General features: G+C 35.9%; 1 protein-coding gene across 1 annotated transcript in view; it reads left to right on the forward strand.

The window, feature by feature from the left end:
• The first annotated feature begins 6729 nt into the window (after positions 1–6729).
• Positions 6730–19484, forward strand: part of LOC106670726 (probable E3 ubiquitin-protein ligase HERC1) — a 35942-nt gene continuing 23187 nt past the window's right edge. Inside the window, exons 1-23 of the mRNA XM_014401293.2 lie at positions 6730–7117; positions 7186–7422; positions 9862–10033; positions 10096–10278; positions 10618–10853; positions 10912–11097; positions 12871–13096; positions 13168–13344; positions 13403–13674; positions 14790–15109; positions 15622–15759; positions 15815–15952; positions 16014–16164; positions 16325–16495; positions 16552–16707; positions 16767–16890; positions 17808–17972; positions 18061–18276; positions 18343–18483; positions 18541–18715; positions 18782–19048; positions 19128–19308; positions 19373–19477. Coding sequence (XP_014256779.1) covers positions 6983–7117; positions 7186–7422; positions 9862–10033; positions 10096–10278; positions 10618–10853; positions 10912–11097; positions 12871–13096; positions 13168–13344; positions 13403–13674; positions 14790–15109; positions 15622–15759; positions 15815–15952; positions 16014–16164; positions 16325–16495; positions 16552–16707; positions 16767–16890; positions 17808–17972; positions 18061–18276; positions 18343–18483; positions 18541–18715; positions 18782–19048; positions 19128–19308; positions 19373–19477 — 4272 coding nt within the window. The 5' untranslated portion in view covers positions 6730–6982. The remainder of the gene's footprint in view (positions 7118–7185; positions 7423–9861; positions 10034–10095; positions 10279–10617; positions 10854–10911; positions 11098–12870; positions 13097–13167; positions 13345–13402; positions 13675–14789; positions 15110–15621; positions 15760–15814; positions 15953–16013; positions 16165–16324; positions 16496–16551; positions 16708–16766; positions 16891–17807; positions 17973–18060; positions 18277–18342; positions 18484–18540; positions 18716–18781; positions 19049–19127; positions 19309–19372; positions 19478–19484) is intronic.

The following is a 19484-nucleotide window of genomic DNA, read 5'->3' on the forward strand; positions in this document are numbered from 1 at the left end:
TGTTATACATGTCAAAAGTCCTTCCTTCTAAAATATTATTTTCTTCTTTACATATTAAAGTTTTCTTCAGAAATCGATAATTTCTATTCATCGTGTGACCAGTTAAAATAAAGGGTTTAAATTTAATTGAATAAAATATGAAAATTTAATTTATGATGTTTCTTAAACCTAACTTTAAACAACAACAGGCACTTATACGATATACTGAAATATTGAGCTCTGACTTAAAACTTGAATGTCCTCAGAATAAACTTTGAATATTTGTTTTTGGCTTCTTTTTTCTTTTTTTAATATAAAGGATTTTCAAAATGTATTTAAAAAACTAGGGCATTTCATTTGAAAAAAAAACTGAGCGCCAAGTCGGTTTAGCACGCCAACTCATTAAAATTCTAATATCACCAGCAGATTACGCGTGCAAAAATTGAACCATTCTGAAAATGGTTGAAAATTGATAGGAACCATTCTTACTTTTACAATGAAAATAGGCAGCGTAAAAATAAATGGCCATGTCTTTTATAAAAACGCACACGGTATAATTATAATATACTCGTGATCACAATTTCAATTATTTTAAGATCACAAAGTTTGGCCGGGATATTTAGGACCACACGTATAATGCTAAGTATTCGTTCGCTGACAGTCAATGGTGGGATGGTCGGTTTTCCAAACTGCTGTTACGAGAAACCGACCTAACCAGTAAAGAGCGTTGTTAAACAGAAGGTGGATAACGACCGTCTAAAAGGTGCGGTTAAGTCCCGCCCTTCCGAAAGCACGGGATAATTAAGGACACAGTTTGGCGTAAGTGCCACGACTATTCCTTTAAAGGGCTTGAAAAATAGCAGAAAGAAAATTGAGATCGGCATAAATTCGAAATCTTGAAAGGTATATCCGACTCGGGAAACTTATAGAAAATTATCGTACAATTGCAAATATGATATCCACATTTTAAAGTTAAAAAGAAAGTCAACGTTTAAAAAAATCTTATTTATTAAAAGAGATACGCCATGTTGATAACGACTGTAAAGTCAAAATTGTCCCTTCATTGCTCTAATTACTTATTAGGATCATTACTTTTTTGCAATTTGAATGCAAGTTTATAAAGATAGTCTTTAAGTAGCTCTTTAAAAAATGCATGTGAAAACACAAGTCTTGATTTCAAAATAAAACGATAAATAATTTAAGGTTTTGACCACCAGCAAATTCTTCCAATAACCGCTATTCCGTTGCCTGGGATTTCAATCGAATATAAATTTAAGAATCATTTTCCGGATAGCCGCACAAGTCGATAAGATCGCGATAATTCAATATAAATTTCGATTATTAAAGAGATTTTGCATAACATTTCTGTTAAATGTTGACACGATGACCGTTATGATTACATTCGTCTGAAGATTGGGATGCTCGATCGGGTAGGTGTGGAATGTAAAAGAAAAAAGAAAAATACGTTTTACGTACGCCGTCGTTTCGTTAAATTTATTGATATCCTCAAGGCGGGTTTGGGATTTTCAGACAATTTTACAAGTTAAGACTGAAAGTAGAAACCTGTTTAGCCATAACTCTACTTAATTTCTTATGTACAGACAATTAATCACACACGCCTATAGGTTCAACCAAGGGCCTGTGGACTGTACATTAAAATTGCCTGTACATAAGAAATCAAACAGAGTTATGTCTAAACAGGTTTCAACCTTCAGACTTAAACTTGTAAAATCTAATATGAGACCATTAGTCGATAATTATTCAGAAATCATGAGATGCGTTCTGGTGTGATGTAGGTTTCAGAAAAACATTTTCTTTATCGTGCCAACGTTTCGATCTTTATTGAGATCATCATCAGGGCTCAAAGTGTTTGCCTTCTGTGTAACTGCACCATTATTGCGTTTCGTGTTGAGAGAGGGCACTCTTGAGCCCTGAAGATGATCTCAATAAAGATCGAAACGTTGGCACGATAAGGAAAATGTTTTTCTGAAACCTACATCACACCAGACCGCATTTCACGATTTCTGAATAATTTACTTTAAAAGTTAAATCTCCAAGTATGATCTCTCCTAATGGAATCTTTCTCGGTTTAGTAAAAGGGCATATTATAGATTTAGATTCGCAAATAGCTAACTTGTTTTCGTTGGCCCAATTCCGAAATTTGTAAACGCATTCATTTAATACCTCTATACAGTACTCGATGGATTTTTGTTTGGTGTAGAGGCAGTCATCCTCAGCTATTTGAGTTATTCCTATATTGCTTGGTAAATTTTGTTCTAAATCATATACATAGATAATATACAAAAGAGGGCTAAGGATTCCTTCTCGTGGAAGACTTCGATATGTTCTGTAAGGGCCGATATTGGAATCATTTATCCGGAGATAAATTTCTCTAGCCGATATCAAAGAAATTATATTGTTGATATCGGTATCCCAATTTTGGCCATTTTTAATCCTAATAAGTTAGGATTGACCGATTTTAAAATATTTTATACTCAATTTAACTGTGACGCATGTGCAGTTTTTATTACGTCACGTTTCATAAGCTGAGTACGACGAGGTTTTTATTTGATAAGAAAAATTCCGGCCAACGGCTGCTTGTAACTTTTGAGTTTTTACTTCTATTTTGTATTTTAGTTTTTTTATTCTCAACTCCGTTTTCGTTTTCTTCCTTCGTCCGAATTTGGATTACATACAGAAATATAAATAAGAGAAATCAGTTTACGTTGTAGGGTAGTGAGGATATGGCACATCTGCCGGACGTGTTGATCCAAGAAATAGGCTGTTATTTAGACGTGTATTCCTTGTTTTCGTTGAGTTGCACCTGTTCAAGGTGGAACGACGTTTTGAATGTAAACAAAGTCTGGCGTCAAGCATTTATAAACACTTTCGGTGAAGATTCCCTTGAGACGGTCTTGAAAGCCGCAGAAGACGAGCACCTCTGCAAATGGAAGTCGAACGTGTCCAACAAGTTGCGGTTGATGTACAACTGGAAGAACGAGATCTTCCGCGAGATCAAGTTCAGCCTTAAAAACGAAGCCCTGAGGATGGAATGCGACGAAGACATCGTTGTCTTTTTCTTCACCACGGCCAGAAGGCAGTACTACTTCCAGGTCTACGACTTGATCGACCACGAGACAATCCAAGAAGAGGTGTTCTGTGCTCTGCAAACGCCCATCAGATTCACACGCCTCTGCGACGGGCTCCTTGTCATCATTCAGGACAACCTCGTACAGGTGTTCGTCAAAGGTGATATGAACCGGCTCACTCTTACACAGAGATTCCTCTACGATCAGGAAAACTGCAAACCGCCCGAGGACTCTGTCACTGACCTCACGGAATGGTACAGTAGACAGAAATTCATTTTTAACTTGAGGAACGTCCAGGCGAAAACTGTGTTCACTCAGGACGGCGAATATTTTATCTGCGTCGAATGGGAAACCATAATCGCAGTGATGATATGGGATTTGAAGAGTGGTAAAAAATTAGACGATGCAATCATAGAAGATGATATGCTGTATATAAGCAGCATCGATGTTAAACTCTTACCTTCGAGGGTATACCTTTCGATCAGGTCTGTAAGTGGGTTAGAGACAAAAATTTACGGTTACGACATAAAACGACAGACCTTTTTACCTGTGAATCACGTCTACGATGTAGACGCCCATGTCCATTTTTCAAATAAATACATTTTTGTCGTACTCTGTGGAGTGAGTCAATTGGAAATGTGGGATGCGTACGAGGCCAAATTCATACAGAGGCTCTATTTTTTAAATGCAGACGCTGTCGCTTATTTTGACAACCCGGTCTCTGTGTTCTGCTATCCTTATTTTATATTTTCAGCAGCCAACCTCGAACAAGTGATGGTCATCAATGTGATATCCGGTCAAGATATTTTCATTGATAAATATGGAGTGCAGAATATCATGCCCGTGAAGCCTTCGTTAATACTGATCTCATCGGGTCAAGCGGAAGACGTTATTTTCGAGTTGTGGGATTTCGCTCAAAAGCATGTCCCTCAACAGATCAGTGTCTTTTCAGGAAGCAATGCTCTCGTTACACCTACAGGAACAGTGCTTGTCTTAACCAGGGATTACTGGTGTAAAAATACAGATGTCATTATTAAACAGTATTGGTTCAACACTTAAAATCTCTTTTTTTACATGTTTAAACTATTTGAAAAATGTACAAGTTTGGATTTATTGTATTTTTATATCAATTCACTTTTGAATCTCATTATTCACATACTGTTAGTCATATAAAAGGACTGGCAAAACAAATTTAAACAAAAATTGAGAATTTTTCAGGTTATACACTTTATAAGTTATGTCAAATCATTTGAAGGGATGGGAAACCTTTTATCCTTTCCTAGTCATTTAACAAAACTAATTTTTTTTTTAAACTTTTCTTTATATAACAAGACCAACTATTCTAGTTTTACAAGTTATTAAGTTCTATTATTTACAATTATATTGTATATCACAAATACTTCTTATTAAAAATTTGAAATTAACACAAATTAGATTAAGAATAATAATAGATATCATAGTTTATCCTGAAGTAAGTGAGGTTTCAGTCTGTGAGAAATGCTTAGTTCCAGAGAAAAGTGTTTTGCACCATTCACCGCCTCAGTTTTGGTGGAATTTATTAAATTTTTTCCTGATAAAGTCGTTGATGGTGGGGATATTTTTTTCTTAAAGGCAAAGACCATGGTTACCCTGAGACTATTAAAAGCCTAGACCTTTGCAGGCTGAAAGGAGGGAGCAACAGGAATATCGAACAGGCATGGCGAAGAACCAGGGAGGTGGTGGCTGATGTTCTGGTCACATCTTTTTCCTTTACAGTCTTAGAAGGATATGAATGTACTACTATCCACATCCTTTAATGGGTGCCCATTTTGTGAGAACCATGTATAATAGTCTGCCCAGTCATAATCATAAATCCTACCTGTCACTTTCTGGATGAATAATTATCGACTGAGAACAGGTCAGTGCTAAAGTTGGTGCAGAAAGGGTCGAGGGAAAATTTTGTACCTTCTGTTACCCATGAAGTAATGGATGTACCATTTCCATCTTTGAGCCTTCATTGTACCACAGAAGAGCTCTGGGTTTTTTTTTAACTATCCAGCAATAATTATATTGGATGGTTTTTTAGTCTAGAATTTTCTCTGATATGGGTATAATCAATTGCCGTTTGTTGCCATTCTTCTATATAGATAGGGCGGAAGCCTGAGGAATATACTACATTGTGGCACCCTTGTCCCAAATTCCAATTTAATGTATAAAGTTGCATATTCTTCACACATCTGAAACAATTTCATCACAACACTTTATTATTTATTTATTTGTCACAGGGCTGTGTGCTCAGCATTCTATGGTGAGTCATTGATGTTCTTGAGGTGGCATTTCCTTGGATGCCCGCACAAAAGTGATTGTTGCGCAAGGAAGATCTCTAACTTCACAGAAGTACTTAGAAGACATAACCAAAGAATTTGTAGACATTTGCTCTCTATATTGGTGAGAGATTCTGGCTAATTCAGGATAATGCTACGCCCCGTAGAGCATGTACAGACCTAAATGAGGTTAACACTTTTGGGACTGACCAAAGCAACTAGTACATAAGCGAAATTCAGGTCCTAACAACCTAGAAAAGTTGGAAACGATGGTTCTTAATAAATGGGAAAGAATTCCGCAGGATTTTACCAGAAATCTTTTCAAAGGAATGCAGAGGCCTAATGGATGAGATTTGGTGGAGTCACCATGCCATTGGTGGAAATGCTTAGTATTAAAGGGAACAAGAAAGTTATTTTAAATTTTTTTCTTTACTCAACAAGTTTTTTTTTAAAATTGTTTTTCATAGTTATGTAATAAATATTTTCTTTTTAAATATCTTTTCCTGTCTTTTTTTACAACCAAATCTATTTTTTGTTCACAAAATATGTATGAACCAAAATATGTAGATTAAAATTTAAGGGTGGTTTGTTAATTTTTATTATTATTTATCTTTATTTAGTTTATAATATACAATTTATATAAATACATTTTTAAAATTAAATACAGGCTCTTTGGTTATCTTAACTATCATGAGTGTAGTTGCTGTCTAACTTTATGTCAAAGTTTGTAACATTTTCCAGTTCGACAAAGTACACAACTTTTCTGAGTTGAGTTTAGTTATAGAAATTATTGCAACGCTGGCAGAATATCCACTAGTTCTGCTGAGTGTAGTTCATTTTTGAGGGGTTTAATTTTTTTTCAAATTTTATAGAGGGACATATAAACAGTTTTTTTATTGCCCCATCTGTAAATATGGGGTAAGCTGTTACATATAGTTTTCTTGACAGTGTGATTTTGTGGAACTCCATAATAAGTTGGTAGGTAGGAAATAAATTGTCTTTTACATAATGCATGCCTATTGTGAAAAAGAGTTTAATTCCTCCCCATCATTATGTTCAGATTGTCTATTTTAGTCAAAAATTATTTCTGAATAGTCAAAAGAAGTGAAATGTTTTTTAACCGAGGAGATAGTTTTAAAAAAAATTAAAACTAAAATCAACATGCAGTTTGGTGGTTCATCGTCGCTATATATGGAGGTAGTTTTGTTTATCATTTCCAAATTTCCATCAATGAGAGGAGGAAAACAGTTAAAATTTGTCAATTTTTTAGAATTTTTTATTGTGTTGGGGTTGGGGAAACTCATCCAGTTTGATCGGTTCTGAATCAATTGGCAACACTGATATGTCAAGTGGAAGTGTTGGTGGCTGTTAGCTGACGGGAACTGTGGTTATCTCAATTGTTGTTTTCGCTGCTTTTCCCTTCGAGCCAACAAATTCGAACCGCTTCCAGAAAAAAACAAAAAAATAATCAAATTAAACAAAAGGTGCAAAATCTTAGAAAATGTCCTTTCGGATCGAGCAGGGCCACCCGACGTTCGCTCGTGACTTGTTTATCAGGACGGTTTTGATAAGATTCCAGGTCTCGTTTTGCGTTTGAAAACGTAGAAAAATATGTCGAACCCGTCTTACTACTTTAAACCGAGGTGGCTCGACCTGTTCAACTCGTCCTGGGCATCGGAGCGCATCGACAACATAGCGACGAGGGAAGGTGCCCAGCTGCTCTATGACAGCCTTCTAGCGAACAAAGTAAGTACTCTTTGCTGAATCCAGACCCAACCGTTTTATAGAATATTACAGTTTTCTCCTTTCCGTAGGAGCTGGTAACGCTGCCGGTCGCTCAGCCTCCTTACAGCAGGCAGCCTGAATACACTGCGAGCTACACCTTCGCCGAGTTGGAACAGCATGTGTTCTCATTGCTCCAGGTCCAGCGCAGACTGGCCAAGAGCTCCAGGAGCGAGTCGACCTATTGCATAATTCTCAACCAGCGGTTGACGCTCCTCAAGCGGATCCTCTATGCTTTCACTGCTGTCAGATATGACCCGAAAGAGGTAGTAAGTTAACGCACTTGCCTCGGCAACAAAAATCACTTTTAAGTTTAAAAACCCCCTCTTGGGTCTGTGTGGTAATGAAGTTTAATCATTTCTCATTATAAATTATTGATAGAATTGACCGACAGTAGTAATTATACTGATACTAGCTTTTATCCGTGACTTTGTCCACTGTTTTAATGTACATTTTTACCGCGATATGGAGTGCTTTTTAATATAATTCTCCAATTCTTGACCTACTATTACTAACACAACTTCATTAGCTGTTGCGGCATTTTAGCAGCCTCTATGACCTTCAATTACACAAAGCTTCATAGTAAAAAGTTGTCCATATGATCCCCCCCTTTTGTTTTTCTAGTGGATACCAGGAACTGGAAGAGTTCACCCTGAGCACTCAGCTGTGTACTACAGCTTATTGTACTTCCTTCCTGGCTCCATTTTGGGGGGTTCGTGTGTGAATTTGAGCCCCTGGTGAGCTGGTGTTCTTCCATTGAAGAAACTAATTTTTGAAGGGGTTGGGACCAAATTCAGGATCACTGAGGTCTGATCCCGCCAAGACGTATTGAGCTGAAGGTCGTGGGTTCAAATGCCACTTGTGACTCTTTGTTTTTCATTTCTACCAAGACCTTAGATTAAAAATATAATTAATTAAATTAATTAATACAGTTAATTATGACTGCTAAATGCATATAGGAATTACTATATACCATTGTGTTCTGTGGTTTGTTGTCATCTTGATGCCAAGTGTTGGATTTTTTTAAAATACATGTTAAGGTCGAGCATTATCTTGTTGAAATAAAACCAATTTCTATTTACTTATCCTGGGTATTGAGGATGGTCCAACGTACATTTTTTGGGACCTTTCACAATAAAGTTTTGAAACAATGGTTCGACTTTCTGGAAAGAGTGTTTTTAGCGACCAATTGTCCAATAATTTGTTGAAGTCATGAGGAGCGGTCAAGAGAGAAGTATTTTACAAAAACACCTTTTTAATTTTTTTGCCGATGTTTTGACCTTTGTTTGGGTCTTCTTCAGGACCAGGGTGAATTTCAAACATAAGTTGATTGGAAAAAATACAATAAAAATGTAAATATAAATTTTGAACATGTACAATATTGCATACTCACATAAAGCGAGGTGTTACTCTTGTAGTGTCATATTTGTTTTGTGTGAAATTGTTGTAAAACATGAATATGTATATGTAATATGTAAAACATTTGTATTCTCCTGTTTTTATTTCATTATGACAGGGTAGGGGATATGGTAAACCTGGGAAATTTTCTTTGATCATAGGCAGTTTGACACTGCACATTATGTGAGTATGAAATACTCGATTGAAAATTTATATATATATCCTTTTTGCATTTTTCCAAACTAGGTATTTTTTATAATTCACCCAGGCCCTGAAGATGATGCGAAAAAAGGTGGAAACGTTGGCCAAAAAATGGCATTCCTATTGTAGAGTTCACATATTTTTTTCTTTAAAACAAAAACAAAAATATTTTCTTTGAAATATTCTTCAATAATAAAAAATTAGGAAAATTCTGTAAAGATGCAAAGACTGAGAACCACTGGAACTGACAATGGGCCAAAACATGCCTTACAGAAGAAGAAGCCTAGACTCATAAAACATATAACTTATACAGATATAAATAATAAAATTACAGACCCAGTACAGAAAATAGCTCTTCAGACTTCAGAATCTGAAATGCATCTTATATACCAAATAACACCAAATAACAAACATAAGCAAACCAGAATAGTAGGAAATGACTAGATACTGCTCACATTTCTGGGCCAAGTCTTGCTAATTTCTTATGTGTCTGCTTTGACAGTTCTTCATTGAAGATAGCAAAGCCAAAAAGTGTATTAGTGGAACATAACAAAATAAGCAATCATTGTTGATCAATTCAACATGAGTATATCTATTCATAGACCTAGAGACCTATGGTGTCCGAGTTGTTTTTCACACTAGAGGATCTGGATTTTGAACAGTCCGTGGCTTTTTAATGTAGAACTGTACGAAAAAAGTTGTGTAAAGTAGTTTGACCCTTCATCTATGACACCCAATTGAAAAAAAATTTGCCAATAATGAGCACAAATCATTTTGGTCTGGTCACAAATGTTTTGATGTGTCTGATAAGTATTGTTTTCTCGTCATCTTCAATAGCAGAGCAATATAAAAGGACTTATTGTTTTTCTTCTTCCTCCTTTTAATCCTGATCCAATGCTAAAGATGGCATGACGTCAAAACATGACTAGTCATTTACAATCATTTTGGTCTGCTTATTATAGATTCGGTCTGTCAGGCTTGTTTTGTAGGTTCATCATCCTGCAAACTTTGAGAACAAATCTTACAGTTAATCAATAAAAATATTAAGACTATTTTTAAAACCAAATGCTATTTATTGTTATTAATGGAAGGTTATTTGATTTCCTTAGTCACAAGGAGATGATTCGCTTGACGGTGGAGACGATAAATTTGCAACTGAAGTCATCATCGATAGATCTCAGATGACAGGGTCGCAAGCTTTGGTGGAAGTCGCTATCAGATCGGGCCTGTCTTTATTTTTCGCTTTGCTTAGACAAAGTTGGCAGTTCTCACAGATGCCTGGTAATTTTACCTTTGACTTTTTTTCTGTAAATCAGGTTATTGGCAATTTTTTATTTTTGCAGATAGCCCGAGGAGTACGTTGTGTGGAGATGTCTTACGTACGGCGTTGGAAGTCGTCAGGTCACTGCCTGCTCTTTCTCTCTCAAATGAAAACCAGCTCTCGGCCCTCGGTGTTGAAACTTTGACACGCGTCTGCGACTTTTTGACTTCGGTTGCAGACCCATCTTCTGAAGCCTTAGCAGAAGGTAAGTTAATAGGGACGTTGCGAACCTTCAAATCCACAAAATTGAAACCTCAAATTATGCTCAGAAGATTACAGTTAGGTTAGAAAAAGGTAAATTTGTTTCAACACGTTCTGATATTTTTAGTAACTATCTGCATTATAATAAAACTTTTATAGGAAACCTATTTAATATGCTTATAAACAATATTTTTGTTACAAATAATAGACATGAAAGCCATTATAAAACAACCATATATTTAACAGAAAAATAACATGAAGCAATTGTAATTTTTACTAAGCTTCTGAGAATAATCGACTTGATCTAAGCCTAGGCTAGATTGTGATTATTGAACAATTTCAGATCGCCAGCTTGCTTGTGAACTTCTTTTACTCATTGCAATTCAAAGAGGTTCCCTGCCACACCTTCTCAAATGGATTTCGATGGCTCTCAAATGCTCCAGCAATACAAGTTTCATTAACAAAGATGCCTTCACAGCCGCGATTGCTTCAATGAGCTCTCAGATCTGCATCCCACTCAGGGACAACCTAGAACCGATGATACCGTTATACAAGGCTGCTATTATTCTCATGCAAGTTGTAAGTTTTTCAGCAGAAATCAAACAAGCAATCGCACCTGACTTGTTATATTTCACAGGTGGTCGGCTTGGCCGGTGACTACTCGAGGAGCTGGGGGATGGGTCAGATGGTCGAGTACGAATCGGACAAGAATGGAGTTTACATTTGGGGAAGCAATTCCTCGAACCAACTCGCTGAGGAAAAAGCAGATGCAATATTGGTATGGAAACCTAAAAAATCAGCAGCTTTCAACAATGTCAAACAAGTAAGATTTTATATTTATAAATCTTTGTATAATTATATAAACAAATTAGTTTCATCACTCTGATAATAATACAAATAATTTATAATGGAATAGAGAAGAACAAAATAATCATTTAAAAAAATACATTATAAGCTCAACAAAAATAATTGTGATGATTTATTATTTGTAATAAATTGTGCGGTCATGGTGACTCTGCTTACCTAGTCTCCTCAGACTTCCTCAGCATGAGTACTGCTGTCCATTACAGGTCCATCGACCCTCTTGTTGTGCACTTTTAAGTGATAAATATCATGTAATTAAGCCGTAGGCTTATTGTAATTAAAATAAAAAATAATAAATTTTCTTCTTCTTAAATAAACAACATAAAGAAAAACGAGAAAATCACTCGCCGAGAGTAGCAATGCTTCACTTACCTTATAATTCGCTCCAGCAGAATAATGCCTGTCGGTCCGCTCCAAGGCCTTAGAGTTTTCCTTCGGGAATGTTGAGGAAATGTGGTTGACAATTTGATACAAAGGAGAAATACGTTGAGAAGGGAAAGATACTTAACTAAGTTTTTTAATTGGGAACAACTAGGCGCACGGCCAGAGAGAAAAACGAGAGGGTACTGAACAACTGACTGAAAAAACAAGAGAGGAGCCTCACACCGTTCGCCAATTAAGCCTTTCTTCATTCGGCAGGCCAATCAGAGGTCGGAGGCTTAAAATAAAGATAACTAAATTGAATTGTAATAAGACATTTTTTAATTAAGTAATTTTTAACAAGAAAATATAATAAATTACGCTTTGGCGTAAACACCATGAACTAGGTACATCTCGGAAAAGCAGTGCTTGTTGTCTGTGTACCTTCTGATGCAAAAAATGCAAAAAAAAAAATTCATTAAAAAAAGTGGGAACCATCGGTGGGCTGGGTCGACAGAGAAATGTCCCACCTAATTGAAGGGTGGAATTCCTTGGCTCCATGTAGAGAACACACAGGAATGCCACTCGATTTGAGAATTGTGCTTGATCATGGTCGCAAGTGACTGGGCCCATTGTTCTGAGTTTAGGAGGAAACATGGTTATTCCATTGTATATAGTAATAATAGTTGTGTATACTAACTAGTATTGAGAGTGAATGTATTTATTAGCACGAATGTACTTATTGTAGTGAATGTATTTATTAGCATGAATGTACTTACTGGCGTGAGTGTGTGTTGTGATGGAGGTCTATGGAATATTGAGTTCCCCCTATAATAGATACAAAGGGCGATGGAGGAATATCAAGTACTCCATCACCTTAATGTAAAGAGGAAGGAATGGGCTTGAAACTGCATGTGATGGGTGCTGAATTGACCTAGTAGTGGCTAGCACCTGGACCCCAACCTGGGTGGCTGGACTGATGAGATGTCTGCCCCCCGGACTGCCAACACCTGGGGTGGGTGATTCTCCATTCTGTTGGCAATTTACTGTAAATAGCAAAAGCTGGAATTGTTGGTGAACCAAATAACGGTGTGAAGCAAATAGGCTCAACTTGGCACATGTTAAAAAAATAAGAATAAAGTAATAACAATAAATAATAAATTAAAAAAAAAAAATTAGGGCTGAGGTTTTATAAAAAAAGATGTATGAAAGTTAAATTATATTTAACATTGTACACCATAGATATGTGTTGTATACTATTATTTTATTATAAACGATAGGAAGATATGTTAGATATTATTTTAATATATAGTTTTTAGTAGTTTATTTAAGTTTTGTGTCACTTATTTGGTTTGTTCTAAATAAATTTTAGATTGAGGCAGGACAGCATTGCACTTTTGTTGTTCACACTAATGGAGATGTGACGGCATGTGGTAAAGGCACCTATGGAAGATTAGGCCTTGGTGATTCCAGCAGCCAGACAACACTCAAAAGGGTCCCATTTGAATCCAAGATCAAAATGGTCGCTTCGTCTAAAGGAGGTGATGGTCATTCACTCGCTCTTTCAGAAGACGGGCAGGTTTTCAGCTGGGGGGACGGTCCGTATATTTACAATTAAAAAAAGGAGAAAACAAATGAATCAGTTTAAAATTAATATAATTTCATTTAGGAGAATATGGGAAATTAGGACATGCAAACAGTATGACTCAACGACAGCCTAAATTAATTGAGGCACCTTTTAAAACGCTTAAAATCGTATGGGTCAGTGTTGGATTTCGACACAGTGCAGCCGTGTCGGAAGACGGTTCTCTTTACACCTGGGGAGAGGGTGATCAAGGGAGATTAGGTCTGCACACTTTCTATTAATTAAATCGAATAATCTCAAATGAATAATTAATCTACAGGTTTAGGCGATCGTTTGGGCCGGAGCATACCGACTCTCGTTCCTGAGGTCTCAGGAGCAGGCTCCGTTGCCTGTGGCAACTCACATACACTTGTCCTATCAGCGAATGGTAAAACGGTGTGGTCCTTCGGCTCAGGTGAAGGCGGCAAACTCGGCCATGGCAATACATCGAACAAATACAAACCAACTGTCATAGCTGCCCTCCAGAATCTTTACATTCGTAAAGTCGTTGCTGGAAACTGTTTTTCCCTTGCACTCACAAACAGTGGAACAGTGAGTAAATTGAATGCTTTAAATGTAATTTTGACAATTTATTGTATAATTTTTAGCAAAATAAATAGTAATATAATAAAAGATAATTGTAGGTGAATAATTTAAATAATAAAAAAAAGTTAAATACAGTAAAACCTCCATTATCGGGCCCCGGGTCTCCGTATATTTATACTGTGTGTACAGGTATATATTTTGCATACGAACAAGTCACTGCTGATTTGAAGAACACCATCTTTCCATAGAAGTTTTCCAGAAGAGGTGCGTCTTTCTGGAAAAGCATATTTTTTTTACCCTTCCTCAGTTATAGACTTTCCAGAGAGATGCACCTCCTCTGCACCCTGCTTTCAAAGCTTGTTGTAGGGTGTTGGGGGGGAATTTTGGAATCAAATTGGTGTTACAGGCTTTTTTTTTATTTAATTTTTTTGTCACCAAAAAATAACCTCAATAGTATAACTGGGTAACAACACAAATTTACTTTTTAACATCACAAACTATAACTTCACTGATAAATAAAGCAAAAATTTGTTAATAATCTAATAAACACCTGGGTTCCTGGGAGATAGCAGAGTTCTCCATTCCACCTGATGGGTGGCTATCCCCTCTTTCTGCATACCAACCATCCCTAACCATCCCTTAGGAACACTTTGTCAGTGTTACTGTGAAGTGTTTTTCGATGTGGCCTTTTGAAAATTTTATGATTTTTTGAAACAACATTTTTTTTAACAAAATTTTTCTGTTAGATACCTAATAATTCACCTTTTATTTAACGCTCCAAGGTTTTTGATTTTTTGATTCCCTATCATTACCACAGATATTAGATGTTTTACTATATTTGCTGCTTTCATAATTGAACATAATTAATATTAATAATATTTGTGTGGTGTTTAATGACTGTTAGCCAATGATTATTTAGAGACCGTGAGGTGCTGTCTGGTGTGACGTAGGTTTTAGAAAAACATTTTCTTTATCATGTCAAAGAAATTGTCGTGAATGAAAAACATCAGGCATGATAAAGAAAATATTTTTCTAAAACCTGTGTCACACCAGACCGCACCTCATGGTCTCTAAATAATCATTATTAACATTTATTAATCACAGAAATTTTTCTTTTCAAGGTGCTTGCATGGGGAACGGGTGACTGTCTAGGGCTGGGTGGTGGCTATGAGGAGGTGTCACTTTATCCAGAAGCCATCAGCACATTGGCACCGATGCACATAGTGGACATCGCTGCCGGTGAAACCCATTGCCTGGCAGTGACGAACGATGGTAATGTTTATGCATGGGGCATGAACACGTTCGGCCAATGTGGTCTCGGCTGCACAACATCGCCTATCGGACGTCCACAAATGGTTGCCGGCATGGACAGCGGGATGGTCAATGTTGTGTCTGCTGGGACTTCACACAGTGCTGCCTGGTCGTCACCACCATGTGGCAAGTAAGTATTATTTTAATAATGATAACATAATGGAGTCTCGCAAATCTGAAAGTTCACCTAATTTGAATTTTTTATTTTTTTGTATTTATTTTGTAGTTAAATTTAAATGGCCTTTCATACTAAACTCTGCTGGTGAATCATTTTCTCCCTTAAATTGTTAGTTCTGAGATATGCAGCATGATTGACCTATAGTTTGGTCATTTATACACATTTTAGTCTGTTTATTATCCCTGTATTACCCCATCAGAAATAATTCTTGCCATCTTAAATGAACGTTTTTAACTATTAAAAGGTAAAGATGATAAGAAGCCAAAAGCATTTGACAGACTACAACAAAGATGGTGACAGACCAAAATTATCCAGTCCTTAATAAATCAGACCAGTTTTATTATTTACTTCTGCAATATTTATGGCTCAGCCAATTCGAACAGGTCTCAGTCCAAATTAGTTCGGACTAGCGGACTCCACTCTGTTTGTAAAAGAAAAAGTAAAAAAGACGATGTTTAACCTAGTTTCAGTGAGGCCTTAGCTTGGCACTGCCCATTTTGCGTCGAACTCAAAGAAGGCACTTTTTCACTCCTTTTACAATTTCTGCAGTGCTACTGCAGTACATTCGAAGGCGATGTTCAATCTCCATTCAGCAATCATGAGTATGTTAATTCATTGCTAATTTTGTCCTTTTCTCATAAATATTTGTTTATATAGAGAACATGAACTATTTGCTGTGCTCTGTCTTCGACTCCTCTGTACTCACCTCTCATTATCGCAAATTGTAAATGTTGATTTGGCATGCTCAATCATCTGTGGTAATCAGGCCGAACTCCTCTGCCAATATCTCTTCAAGTTAGTTTTAAACGTTGTAAATCGTTTGTCAGTGCTGTTATTTTTATTGTGTTCAACATAGGCTAGTGGACCTTCCTACTCCCAAATCAATATCGCTTCTTGTGACCGAGTGCCTGGCTGTCGGTGCATCTCTTCTGCTGCCACCATTACGGCAAAGATTGGAACTCTTACACTCTCTCCTTTCTTACGGGTCCAATCTTTCAAAAGGACAGGTGAATTATATATATATATATATATAATTAGCATGAAAAATAAAAAGTTGATCGAATATCAAGTTATTAGACTGTCCAACTGTAAAGGACCCATGTTAAGAAATTATTTAAATTAAAGATTAAAGCCATAATTTTTTCTTGATAATTTTTATTTTTGCAGAAAATGCTCTTAAATATTATTGTCGCAAGCCTTGAAGAGCGAAGTCAGTTGAGGTCCTTGATAATACAATGTGGGTCCAAAGAGGCCGAATGCCAGAATCTAAAATCAAAAGACTTCAAACTCATAGAAAACCTCCTGGAAACGCTCCTGCAAAACTTGAGCGTACAGACGGTAAAGCGATGATACTGACAACTGCAGGTTTTCACAAATGTTTCTTTTTCTTTCAGTTCGAGTTGCTTGATTTGATCGAGAGTCATCTTGAGAAAGGCGACGTGCCCGAGAGTGTTTGGAGGATAAGACTGAACAATTCTTGCCATCTGCAAGACCTGCTGACATCGCTCCACACTCACCTTCTATCCCATTCATCCACAAACACCGATTTGGTATGATATTCTTGATTTGACCATTAAGAAAAATTGGCTTATTCGGATTTCCATTTTAGACACAGGGTTCTTCCAAACTTCTTCACAATCATATTAAAATGCTTCTGCTTTTAGCAGGGAAAATGTTCACGAGGATGTCATCGATTATGGAATCTCACCCAGCCTACATTGATCGTCTATGTGGTAATAGACATGAATGCCTTTTAGTTTTTCTATAGTAAAATTTTAAACTTGATTCAACAGTTTTTTTTGTTTTTTTTTTTGGGGGGGGGTAAAACAAATGAATTGTTCAATTCACTAGCTTATCAAATATTTAGTAAACTAAACTAAACCTTAAAGAATTTAAAAAAAAAAATTTAACCAAATATTGCTCCATTTTTCACTATTTCATACAAATATTTCCGTAACATTATGAAAATATAATACATTTTTAGTGTATAATATAAACTCACGTAGCACATCAAATGATGTTTTTCCCATAAACATTTAATTTTTGTGATGCCCTTAGGGGATGGTTGACTGGTTTTGGTATTAGACATTTTTTTAATTCAAATTATTTTTATATTTTATTTAAGATTTATTAAAATGAAAGAAAATATAAAATCTTTGAACAAAATTTTCCAAATTTTTTGTTATCATTTCTGGTGCTCGAAATTACAAATTCTTTTTGCACCAAGCGATGCACATAAAACTCTGGTTTAATGAAACAATTGAAAATTTTTGGTCAAAATTTTTAAATAATAGTACTCAAAATTGCAAATCTGTATTCCAAATGGTGAGAAAGAAGTTCTAGTTTAACTAAAAAAAAAAGATTTATGACACCAAAATTTGTATACCCCCTTTAGTGTAATCTTTGTTTGAAAGTAATGGTAGTCTGAAGGAGCCAGGTCAGGTAGAAACACAATTCCATTGATTTTGAAAAGTTTTTTAATTTTTACATCATTCCTTTTTGACCTGCTTTTCTAGATAGTGAGTAATTTAAATTCAATAAATGTTTAGAAAGGTTGAATTTTTTTTTTTTTGTTTGTTTATCATCATATTATGAATAATTATGCTGATTAGAAACTTAGAAATTTATTTTTTAAATAATTTTTTTCTAGATGTGTTGTACTATTCTTTAGCGGGATATCTGCTTTCCAATTTAGTCCATTCCATGTTAATTTTCTCTATTGGATTCGTACAGCCTTTGCTTAGCGATTTGATCACCCTTTTATCACCGCTTGACAAGTTCAACCGGCTCATCCCATATGACGGGGAGGATTCAGGTAACATAGTAAAAAAAGTAAAAAAAAAAAAAAGTAAAAAAAAAAATAATCGATTGGAGCATTCGTTTGTATTTTTGCCTGTCTTCAGAAGCCAACACGCCTACTGTGACGGATCCAAACCCGAAAAATACTTGGGCTTGGGCAATTGACCTGGAAAGGGCTTGCGGCCTTGTTGTCGGCCAGTGCTTCGGCGGGATGGTTGCAGGACCTCCTCTCAGCACCCAGGAAAAGGAAACTTTAGTTTGGCTCAATGAAAGTCTCTTCCACTATGGCTTAGAAGAGCTTTCAAACACTTACGACATAAGTGAGACTATATTTTTTAAAATTATTTCTTTTAAACAGTGTTGTATGTGTTTTTTAATCATTCTAGGAAGTATTATCGATATTTTTTCATCAATTGAAAATGAATATAAACAAGTGAAACCTTATGAACTTTATGACAAATATATGGAAACGATAGGTCTGAAAGAATCCCATTTTTTAAGGGATATTTTTTCTGATGAGGACAAAGGTAAAGAAGTTTACTTCTTCCATATAATAATTTCCTTATATTTGATGTTTTTTGCAGGATATCTGCACTTTTCAGAAAAAGAAATAGAAAACGATAAACTCCTGTGCAGCTTGAGAGAATACGCTTCATCTGTCGATTTAGGAAATATTCTTGATAACATTCCTTTGATCACCGTAACAAGGATATTTTTATTGTGCTTAATTAAACACACAGGAGTCAATCCTTATAAGACGTAACAGAATTTTATTTATATTTTCTTAAGTCATTGATATTAAAAATTTCATGTTTTGATTTGTAGTGGTGTTTGGAACGATCCGAGCATGCTCGAGCTTTACCGGACAGCGCTTAGACTCCGCTGTTCATTGCTTTGCTGTGATAAAGAGACTGAAGAGGACCAGTGTAGTGAAAGTTTAGACATAGGAGAGGACAAGATTAAAAAAATGTGTACCAAGTTAGAAGATAGGTGTATTTTCCTACTCGTTGCCGTCAGGGGTCCAAATTCCCGGCCTTGGTTCGATAAATCAGAAGAGAAATGCACTCATGAAAGCAGTGTTTTTGTTACAAGGTATTTAAAAAAAAAAATTTGAATGTTTTGTAAGGGTTAATTGTTGAATTTTTTTATTTAATTTAATATTTTTTTTAAGACCGAGTGAAGATCTGAGAGGAAGCACCTCCTGCAAACTCCATGAATCGTGTGCTTTGATAATGAATTTTGTACTTGGTGTTTGTAAAGGCAAATACCTCTCTTCTGGGATCGATGAAGGCAGTTGTACAGATTTTTCTACCCTTTTTAGTGCAATGTCAATGGAACAGGAGAGGGCAGAGGTAAGTTAAATCTTGCAATTATTTTTTTAATATACATATTTACAAAAAAATTATTTAATTAAAGATTCGTTTGAATGCGCTTCACCAAATACTTGAGCTGTTGCAAACCAATAAGGATTTGGATGAAAATGGTTGCACTGAAGGATCACCGTCCATGTTACTAAATTGTGTAAGTA

The sequence above is a fragment of the Cimex lectularius genome, unplaced genomic scaffold (assembly GCF_000648675.2).
Source record: "Cimex lectularius strain Harlan isolate CLEC.00 unplaced genomic scaffold, Clec_2.1 scaffold22, whole genome shotgun sequence".
Classification (NCBI taxonomy): domain Eukaryota; kingdom Metazoa; phylum Arthropoda; class Insecta; order Hemiptera; family Cimicidae; genus Cimex; species Cimex lectularius.